At 49.0% G+C, this 11,090-nt stretch overlaps 1 protein-coding gene across 1 annotated transcript; it reads right to left on the bottom strand.

Moving 5' to 3' along the window:
* Positions 1 to 11,016, bottom strand: acsl2 (acyl-CoA synthetase long chain family member 2). Its single transcript, XM_084694684.1, has 21 exons — positions 10,922 to 11,016; positions 6,735 to 6,997; positions 5,979 to 6,093; positions 5,823 to 5,887; positions 5,501 to 5,602; positions 5,249 to 5,348; positions 4,916 to 5,094; positions 4,601 to 4,633; positions 4,411 to 4,462; positions 4,122 to 4,195; positions 3,749 to 3,826; positions 3,446 to 3,580; positions 3,024 to 3,158; positions 2,799 to 2,894; positions 2,571 to 2,643; positions 2,399 to 2,487; positions 2,174 to 2,290; positions 1,660 to 1,803; positions 1,404 to 1,505; positions 1,047 to 1,118; positions 1 to 937 (listed from the first exon to the last, which is right to left on the bottom strand). Exons 2-21 carry the CDS (start codon positions 6,993 to 6,995, stop codon positions 797 to 799), a joined length of 2,163 nt encoding a protein of 720 aa, XP_084550810.1. The 5' UTR covers positions 6,996 to 6,997; positions 10,922 to 11,016; the 3' UTR covers positions 1 to 796.
* Between the last annotated feature and the right edge of the window lie 74 nt (positions 11,017 to 11,090).

Genomic DNA, 11,090 nt, shown 5'->3' with positions numbered 1-11,090 from the left:
AATCATTGATCGTGATTTATTTTTTCTACAGCTGGAATTAGTCTAAGTAGTGCCTTCGCAGCATAGAGCACCAATCTCAATATTTACATTTCATAATATCCCATTTACAAATTCCGTACCATAAATTATGTAATGTAGACCATAATCAGTGTCATTCCTCATAACCGTGGACAGAGTAGGGAAGAATGAAGGGGGTTGAGCTCCCTTGCAGATATAACTACTAAAGTACTGCAGGTCTGTTCATTATACAACACATTTACTATTTATCTAGACATCCACATTTCTAGAATTATACCGTACAAAACAAGTCACCGGTTTGACTTGGAGGACGGATGTGTGGTTTAGGCCGTTACTGCAGATCGATCTCCTGTACCATGTGCTGTCTGTCCCTGAGCGGGATTTCTAGTGCTAAACTCACCCAGCAGCTAGATCTAGGACAAGAGTTTGGTCCCACATGTCGTCGTTTCTCTTCATCTATAAACTGTAAGAACCTTGGAACACTGGACTTCCTTCACTGTGCTATCAAGTGTGTGACTTCAAACTAGAAACACGCTCCCAAGATGGACGAGGGGTCAGTAACTGTCTGACAGGGTGAGTTTTTAGTGAGGCTTGACGTCTGGCTTTCCAAGGTCAGTAGGTCACTTTGTGAACTTCACACACACGACACATTCGCTAAAGTACCTACTTCTCTACTGCTAATACTATCCAGCAGACTCTTAGCCCTGCGATGGAAAACATCATTACTGCAATACAGTTTGCCAGTGGTGTGTGAATGTTCTGTATGTGGGAGAGGCTGTTAAGTGGAGGTCTTGCTGTACATGTTTGTAATGTGTTCCTGGAAACACTGGCGGATGTCAGCTCGTCGGCTCTTCAGCGTGGGGGTGAGCAGGCCGTTAGTGACGCTGAACATGTCTGGGTGCAGGTGCAGGTCTTTCACCTGGGGACGAGGACAGGTGGGGAGAGAAATCAGGCGTCAGGCGGAATTTGGGGTCGGTGACGAAAAAAAAAAACGATTTCGTTCATAGTGTTGTGTGGAAATTCTTTACCTGCTCAAATGACTTCAGTCCAGCTTCTTTACCCACAACGGTCATGTCCTCTAACACCGCCTTTTTCACATCCTGCAGTAAGACAAGGGGAGTCAGATGGCTGAGCAGTGAGGGAGTCGGGCTAGTAATCAGAAGGTTGCCAGATGACGTTGTGTCCTTGGGCAAGGCACTTCACCCTACTTGCCTCGGGGGGAATGTCCCTGTACTTACAATAAGTCGCTCTGGATAAGAGTGTCTGCTAAATGACTAAATGTATGTAAATGTAAATGTAGGACAAGAGTCAAATGATTTGGTAGTAGCTAGTGACAGACACTCATTGAGCATTTGGACTACGGTGATAAGGGTGATATCACATACTGGGTTCAGGCATAGTTCCTCATAGGATCCGACGATGCCTCTCTCCTTGGCCCAATCAGTAAGCACCTCTGGGTCTGGCACAACGATGCCGATCAGGTAAGACTGGACACGCACAGGACCCAGAACACACACACAAGCAACACCAGGCGTTATAGCAATGTGACTTTGCTTGTGCCGGCGGTTTGTTATGTATGGTACGAAGTCGTGATTTCCCCATCGGTGCGCCCCAAGTATGAAGGTGGTTGCTCCCAGGTACCTGTAGGCTGTCTCCATGCACAAACACCTGCAGCACAGGCACGCAGCGCATGTAGACGTTCTCGATCTTCTCTGGAGCAATGTACTCTCCCTGGGAGAGCTTGAAGATGTGCTTCTTCCTGTCGATGATGCAGAGAGTGCCGTTCTGGAGGAAAGAACAGGAAGAAGGTTGTTGACAGAAGAGCTAGTCTTCAGAGAGCACTTCAGAGAGGAAAGCCCTCTTCAATAATCACATGTACCTTCTGACATAAAAGGAGAAGAAGCAAAGAAACTTTCACTGTAATACCAAGCTTCTACACAGGCACAATAGAATTGTCATAATGTTGTTGATATCAAGTCTGTAAAATCGGAACTCAAAATCCCAGATAAAAGCCCGGGGGCTCGCTGTCGAATTGTCTCCATGTTTGTAGTTCTTTTTTTGGTGACTTCCGGGCCTAAAAACAACAGTAGGGCAGAATGAGCGGGGCCTCGGAACTCCGTTCTCTCCTACGGTCGCCCACGGTGGGCCAACTCACCGGCCGCCATTGGCCCACGTCGCCGCTGTGGAGCCAGCCCTCGTCGTCCAGGGCCTCGGCCGTCCTCTCATCATCCTTCAGGTAGCCCCGGAACACACTGTGGCCCCGGATACAGATCTACCCCAGCCCAAGGCAAACACAGACACGACCAATGAGCTGTCCAGGCCACACGGACCAAAAGTGACTCATTGTTGTCGAGCATTTCCTCAAATGATCCAGCCTCACCTCTCCCTCTCCTTTGTCGGCGTAGTAGTTCATGTCAGGGATGTCGACTAGCTTCACCATGGCGCACGGCAGGGGAGCTCCGACATGACCTGAGGATTGCAGAGGGTCAGGGAAGCTGACAGAGGAACACTGGGGGCTTCGGAGATGAGGCTAGCAGGGCGGGGCGTCATACCTGCACTCCAGTCTCCCGGCATGGAGAAGGTGCAGCCAGCTGTGCACTCTGTCTGCCCGTAGCCCTCAAAGATCTGCACTCACACGCCCGCCGCAACACCCAGGGTTACAGCACGGTTACGCACGCTCGCCAGCACACTTCCTGTCGCACGCGCAGTCGCACGTGAGTGCTCCCTCGCTCTCAAGCTCACGCACGCACTCGCGCACACACACACGGCGTCACACTCACCAGGCATCCAAGGGTGGCCCTGAGGAAGGACAGCACTGTGGGGCAGATGGGGGCCGAGGCAGTGAGGATGAACCTCAGATTACCTCCCAAGCTGGCCTGAAACACAGACACAACCAGGAGCCAGTTAGACGGGTGGAGTGACGTAACGATGTGTCGGGGGAGTACAGCGCTAACGGAGAGAGCATCTTTCTGGTTGTGTTTGGACTGGGACGCGCATGAGATGACCTGGATCTTGTTGAACACCAGCAGGTCCCAGAGGCTGTTGTTTCGGACGACCCCGCTGTTCAGCTCTGCCTGCTTCCTCCTCACTGCGTAGTGCAGCAGCGCTCTCCTGAGAGGAGACGTCACAGAGCCCAGGATCTACACACACACACACACACACACACACATACATTCATATACATATACACACATGTTCATATACATATCCATACACACACACGTTCATATACATATACATATACACACATGTTCATATACACACCCATAAACACACCCATATTCACACAAAGACACACACACACGTAAGCATCCCAACAAGCACACACACGCTCAATAGGGAATGGGAGTCCATGACTGCATGCGGGCCTCCAGCTCAGGCAGGTTTGTGCTCCTCCATGGGAAGGTGGAGGGCCCGGCGGGCTGACCTTATCATAGATGCGGTTGAGCAGGCGAGGAACCACGGGGAAGAAGGTGGGCTTCAGGGTCTTGATGTCGTCCATGAGCAGGGAGATGTCGCCCTGGTAGAAGCCCACGCGGGCGCCGTGGCAGAACATGGTCACCTGGAACACAGGAGGCACTGGTCTGCACACGCTCACACACACACACCTGCAGCGCATGCTCAGATCCAGACAGATCAATACACACACACACACTGTGACACACACACACTGTGACACACACACACTGAGACACACACACACACACACACACAGAGGGGGCATAACTACCTGGATCATGCGCTCAAACATGTGAGCGAGGGGCAGGTAGGAGATGGACACGTCCTCTTGGCGGATCACAAACGAGCCCTGGGGAAACGCCGGTCGAGAAACGGGAACAAACGGATAACCCACCAAGCTATTATACATGCAATCTAGCTTTTTACGATGGCAATTACAAGCGCGATATCTTTAACAGGGACAATTAGGCCCACTATCTAGCAGTTACATGGGCAATCAAACATCCAATTTATCATGCCACAGGACACAGCAGGGAGAGAAAAAGATTGAGGGAGACGTGAGTCAAAGAGAGTGAGATTCAGAAATGGATTTGTGACAACAGTGGGAGGCGGGAGGGGCGGCAGAGGGGGGCGGAGCTACCGACCTCCAGGATCTTAATAACAGAGGAGGTGTTGGAGGCGATGTTGCCGTGGGTGATCATGGCCCCCTTGGGCTTCCCTGGTCAAATAAACAACACAAAGAGTTTTGGAGGAAGGCCATTGCTGCAGCGCTCCGCGGCCAATCATTCTCATCATTTTCATGGCGTAATGAGAGGCTGTCAGAGGCATCCGTCGGGGCGGAGCGGGGAGAATGTTTGCTGTGTGATTAACGTGGAGGAGGTCAGTCATTAGCGTGGAGGCGGAGCACCGAAGGGGCCTGGTGGAACGCGCTACCTGTGGTTCCGCTGGTGAAGCACACCACCGCCAGGTCCTGAGGGCTGGGGGGCTGCGGAGACACAACGTGGGGGAGGGGGTTGCCAGGTTTGGGAGAGAAGCACAGGTCAATCCAACAGCAGAGCAGCCATGCATGAGCTCAAGTCTGGTATGGCAGAAGTAAGGGGAATGGGGGGGGGGGTGGGCTCACCACTGGATCCTTGAGGTTCTGTCGTCCTAGATCCTGCAGAGACGACACAGAGCGACAACATGAGCGCAGCGCCAAAGGATCACGGCAAAGGGACACATCTTTACTTGCCGTAAACAGATGGTCCAAAAGGTGGATCAATACTGAAGGATCCAGTAGAGCTCTGTAGCTCAACGTGGCCCTTCCTGTCATGCTCCCCGCCGCGACTCCTCCCCTTCAACCTCAGCCCCCTACCCTGACTCCTCCCCATCCACAGAGGCTCCTCCCCCTCCCGACTCGGACTCCTCCCCCCTCCACGCTGGCGGCTCCTCCCCTCACCATCAGCTGGGACAGCTGCAGGACCTCCACCCCGCAGTTCCTCCCTCGCTCCACCAGGGCGTCGGGGCAGTCGTTGAAGAGCACCAGGCAGGACAAGGTGGGGGTCACGCCCTTCTCCTTCTTCCCCAGGAGAGACTCGGCCTTCTCCTCCCGGTCGCAGATCACCAGGGAGATCTCAGCTGTGAAGGAGACAGGCGACAGTCAGACCCTGGCACCGACTGTCAAATCAGGCATCTATGCGGCATTTCTACGCGGCTTCGGAGTCAAGGAGTCTTGGACACGAACGCGAATGTTGACGGGAAATCTTTGCTCTGAAGAGGTGTTGTCTCCTACCCAGGTTGAGGATGTGCACCATGGCCTCCACCCCCAGAGTATCGTACAGGGGTACCACCGCCATGGAGTAGGAGTAGCAGGCCAGCTCGGAGATGATCCACTGTCACCACCAGGGGGAGACAAAGCGACACGATTACACCACTCATCTCCTGCGGGCCACAGGTGCTCAGAAGCTGAACAGAACCGTGAGGTCGTTCCGGTGTTAAATCATAAGACGCAGAGCGGGTGATGGGGTGTGTTGTTAGGGTGTACCTCTGGTCGGTTCTGTGCGAATATTCCTACAAACTGCTTCGGGCTTGGTTGGCAGCCCTTGACCAACAACCCAGAGCCTAAAACCTGTGCCTGCTCAGCCACCTAGACAGGAACACGGATCAAGACACGGGCTCCTTAAGACACTGTCTCTTTAAGAGACTCTCCTCATGATTCCACCACAGAGCTGACTAATAGAAGAAAATGAAAAAAACTAAGAGGAAATAGTGTTAGAACACCTGTAAGAGTAAAAGAGATAGAACACCTATTCGAAGGATAGAGATCGACAGTGATAGAGATGAGAAGACCAGCGACTGTACGGAACCTCAGTGTAGGAGATCCACTGGTAGGCCTCCCCTGCTTTCCTGTATCCCAGGCACGGCCCATTTCCTGTGGGCCAGCAGAACTGAATCAGTCCCCATACCAGACCAGACAGGGAGGCGCTTGTTATGAGGCTTCCAGACCGGGCTGGCCGGCTCACCTGCGATCCTGACTCCTCGCTGGAACATGTCGTACGCCGTCCTGGTGTCTTCGTAGTAGAACTCCAGCAGAGCGTCGTCCTTCAGGAGAGCTGAGCGCCTCCAGGTAGGCTCTCCCTATGAGACACAGACATGACATATCTACACACCCACACCCACACAGACATAACATATATACACACCCACACAGACATAACATATATACACACCCACACAGATATGACATATATACACACCCACACAGATATGACATATATACACACCCACACCCACACAGACATAACATATATACACACCCACACAGACATAACATATATACACACCCACACCCACACAGACATAACATATATACACACCCACACAGATATGACATATATACACACCCACACCCACACAGATATGACATATATACACACCCACACCCACACAGACATAACATATATACACACCCACACAGATATGACATATATACACACCCACACAGATATGACATATATACACACCCACACAGATATGACATATATACACACCCACACAGATATGACATATATACACACCCACACAGATATGACATATATACACACCCACACCCACACAGATATGACATATATACACACCCACACCCACACAGATATGACATATATACCCATACACACACATATGACATATATACACACACACACACACACACAGATACACACGCATGCACACACACACACATTGATGCCACTGTATACCGTGGGGTTATCCCTTCTCACCTGCACGGGGACAGACTGGGCCTGCAGGTCACAGGGGGGCCTCATGGGGCGGGCCCGAGTCACCAGCCAGTAGGCGGTGAGGGAGGCCAGGGCCCCCAGGCCCCCCAGGCCCAGCAGAGAGGAGGGGGACAGCGAGAGGGAGGACAGGGAGAAGGACGAGGACAGGGGGAGAGAGGGGAAAAGACGCCACAGGTCCTCCGCCTGGGCGGCGTCCCCTCCCCCGCTGGAGCGCAGGGACCGCAACCACTCCTGCACATGCATAGCTGAGAGAGAGAGAGAGAGAGAGAGAGAGAGAGAGAGAGAGAGAGAGAGAGACAGAGAGAGAGAGAGAGAAAGAGAGAGAGAGAGAGAGAGAGAGAGAGAGAGAGAGAGAGACAGAGAGAGAGAGAGAGACAGAGAGAGAGAGAGAGAAAGAGAGAGAGAGAGAGAGAGAGAGAGAGAGAGAGAGAGAGAGAGAGAGAGAGAGAGAGAGAGAGAGAGAGAGAGAGAGAGAGAGAGAGAGAGAGAGAGAGAGAGAGAGAGAGAGAGAGAGAGAGAGAAAAAAAAGAAAGAGAGAGAGGGGGGGGGGCAGAGGACGGGGGGAAAGAGGGGTGGGGAGAAAGAGACTTGCACTTAAATAAATGGAAGAATGAGTGAATTACCAAAAAATGCATGATAGGTAATACAAGACTAGGGGCAGCCAGAATTACATACAGGAATGTCCCTGAGTCATGCAACAATGTCCTATTGTGCTCACAAACCAGAGCATAAAGCATTGATGGGAGAACCAAAAGTGAAATCTAATTTTATCTTGAAGGACAGTCGACAAAATACCAGTTAAAACGAGTAAACAGACCAAGTAAAACTAAACCAGTTAACAGCAGTGTTCAAGAAAACTACACCGGGTGTTGCAGAGCAGGGGGTAGAGGAGAAGAAAGAGGAGAAGAAAGAGGAGAAGAAAGGAGAGGAGGAATGTCTGGGGTGTATGTTGGGGGGAGAACCAGGGAAGTCATCGGGATTGGTTAAACAGGAACAGGCGCTGAGGTTACTTTCAGTCACGCTGTACCAGTCTGTGCAGAGATGGAGGGAGGGAGGGAGGGAGGGAAGAAGAAAGATAAAGAGAGAGAGACAGAGAGAGAGAAGAGCTTGGATGCGTACAGTAGTAAGGTTTTGTAATGAGATGGGGTGAGGGGGAGGGACAGTGTGGTGACAGGACAGATCCACCCTCATGATCCCCTGCCAGACCGGGTCTGGAACAGCTTGCAGACAAACCCGTGTAAGAACACACACGTGAATCCATCTCGGCAGCAAACTGCTGAAACCCACTTCATTCATAAGCATTTGATTTATTTCTTTTGTATCACTATTTCTCCCACAAAACGTTTAGCTCGTATGAGATTCTCTTCTTCATTCCATGGAATTCACTTCACCAAATAACCCCCCCCCCTCTCCCCCCTCGACCTTTCACCCACTTCCCACCTTCCTTCAACCAAAAGTGAAAGAGACAAAGACTGATGCCTTCCCCCCTCCTCCCCCCCATCTCCTCTAGACTTTACACTGTTTCAACGTATTTATTTTTTTACCACCAAACCCCATCATCACAGTTCTCACTACATTTCCTACAACCTAATAATTTTGCCGCAACGTTATCCAGAGCATGTAACACTGTTTAGTGTAATCTATGAGCCTCTGTCATCTCATGGACAAAGTTTGAATAATGACCGGCATTCAAACAGATAGACACTCCATTTATCTGAATAGTGATAGATGTTTAACCGAACAGCCCAAGTGTTGCATGATAATAGGAACCAACACCTGCTGAAATGTTGCAGATGCCCTTTGGGTTCCCCATGGTTCATTGAATCAAACAAAGACCAAAGATGTGGGCTTTCAAGAGATGGCATATTTAAAAAATAATGGTTCACTGAGAGAAGAATATCTCTTTCTCTCTCGCTCTCTCTCTCTCTCCCTCCCTCTCTCTCTCTCTCTCTCTCTCTCTCTCGCTCGCTCTCTGTCTTTCTTTATCTAGACAAGCATTATCCTTTCCTCCCTCTCTCCCATTCATTATGGTTATTGTCAGAGCCCGACAGCCACTATTGTGCTTTGCTGTCACTTAAACCACAGCCCAGAAGAGACAAAATGAAAGAGACATGAAAATGCCTAAAAGAGTTACTGAACAAATTATTAGAACGACTGCATGTATACAATATCCACATTCTCCAATTTCACTCATTTGCACTTTGTGGTGTCCAAACTACAGAATTATATGAAATTAAGGGGCATGTCATGATGTCACAAAGTCAGAATGTAAAGTAATCTGCTTTATTAAGCTTACCCAAGTTCTACATAAACAATCCATCACCGTAATTGTTCAACCTTCTTGAGCAACATTAAAACTAGTCAAGAAAAATAAAAAACATTTAGGGATGTCAGAAAAACATGTCATCTGGAATGAATTTCCCAGCATGCCTGACTCAGGACACAGTTATAAAGGTGTGGTAAAGTGCACGCCTTTAGTTCAAAGGGAACAAGCAGACACTCCACAAAAGCCCCAGGCATTTAACATGTCGGTGCAAATTCACTTCTGCTAGTACACATAAACAGAGGTACCTTTGTACAGGAGCAATACAACTTAACAGCTGCAAACACACAACTTGATCTTGGGGCTAAATCTGTCTATTCTCTACCTGCATGTTTAACTGTTAGCATTTTTGGGGCAACTTAGTTGTGCAACACTGCTGTTGCATAACAATCATTTCAGATATGTGTGTTAATCGTATTTATTTCACCTTATTAACAAGACTTGAGTTATCCGTGCTCAGAATGAAGACCTGCATGGACTAACAGCAGCTACTGAAATGAACAATAGAATATGATTAAAGCTTCCCAGACCCTCCTAAAAAGGATGATGTCATAGCTTACAGGTTCAAATGATCAAAAGCACCTTACTTTAAAACAAAACGCATGGTCTTACTATGCACAAGCACATGATAATGTGAGTTGCAAACAATCTCTACAGAAAAGTTGTTCTATGACCCTGAAGAAGCGGACAAGTAGGCCACGTTTCATAGTTCCATACCCAGGACAATGTCCCCGTTTCCATGCGCATAGTGAGGGGTCTGGAAAGAGTTGGGGGGGGGGGGGGGACACGTGAGCGCGAGAACAGGGGACTGAGTGAAATACTTCGTGTTTTCCGGCTGTGATTCCCAAACGAAGCGTGAAGAACAGGGACACACACAGTCACAATGAGGGTTTTGGGTGAAGGGGACACTGATGAGGGGAAGAGGAGAGACGCTTCATGCGTCACGCTGGCTGATGAGCAGGGAAGATTAACTGTCCCGTAGCAGAAATCTCCAGTCAGAATCACCGGACACAGGGTGTCTTTCATAACCGCTCAAAGGACTCTCATGGTATCCATTACTGATGGACCTGTCTAGAATTCCGTTAAAGAACTTTACATCTGTAAACACTTTTCTGAAAATCAGCAGGTTACTCTGAAACAAACATAGTATATTGGTGAATTCGAGTGTGGTCTCTGAAGGACTTTAGCACAACACTGCCTTCAACAATCTGGTCTTATTTGCCTTTCGTTTCAATTGTATTCCTGACAGTTAAAACATGTAGGGGGTGCTTTAACAGAAACATAAAAACAACACCGTGATTATGTGAAAACAAACTCAAAGCAGCCACTATATTTAGATTTCTGATGCTTGACTGAAGATCCGAGTGAAAAACAATACATACGGACATACATTTTGAACGTGTCAATTATCCTTACTGAGAAGAATGTATAGTGCAGCCAAATGTGGTGCAACCACATAATGGTGCTCACGTCCTAGTCTTGAAGGAGAAAATAGCCTACTTTTATATGTGCACTAGCAAAACATCAGTCAGAATCATTATCTTTACCGAACAGCAGTAATGCATTAGATTTAGAAGTTGATCATTTCTTGCCGCATCCCTCAGCTAGGATGGTTCTCTCTTAACTCTCTTAACCAGCGTACATAAACTTGAATGGAGCTAGAATGCTACAACTACTGAATCAAGAGCTACTTGCATTCCCTTGTAGCGGAGTAGCGGCAACAAAATCCTATTTTGTAATCGGAAACAGACAGCAACATTTAAAATACTCAAAAAAGAGAAGATACACGTTTTCACGCGCAGTTTAAGAATACATAAACTTTGCCATAAGTCTTTCCCACGCTTACCTGAATAAAGTATCGGTCACCCGATGTTCTTTAGAACTTCTCTCCTCTACTTGAGTCAGAATAAGCTAGACCCCACCCGCATACACCAAAGCTGGTGCCGCGTGATGCTACACAGCCCTTGCCTCAGCCCTTTGACCGACGTCAGCTTGATTAATTAAGGTGTTATTAA

The sequence above is a fragment of the Hypomesus nipponensis genome, chromosome 28 (genome assembly GCF_054491055.1).
Source record: "Hypomesus nipponensis isolate SF chromosome 28, ASM5449105v1, whole genome shotgun sequence".
In the NCBI taxonomy this organism is placed as follows: Eukaryota; Metazoa; Chordata; class Actinopteri; order Osmeriformes; family Osmeridae; genus Hypomesus; species Hypomesus nipponensis.
This window is presented reverse-complemented; position numbering and strand designations above follow the sequence as displayed.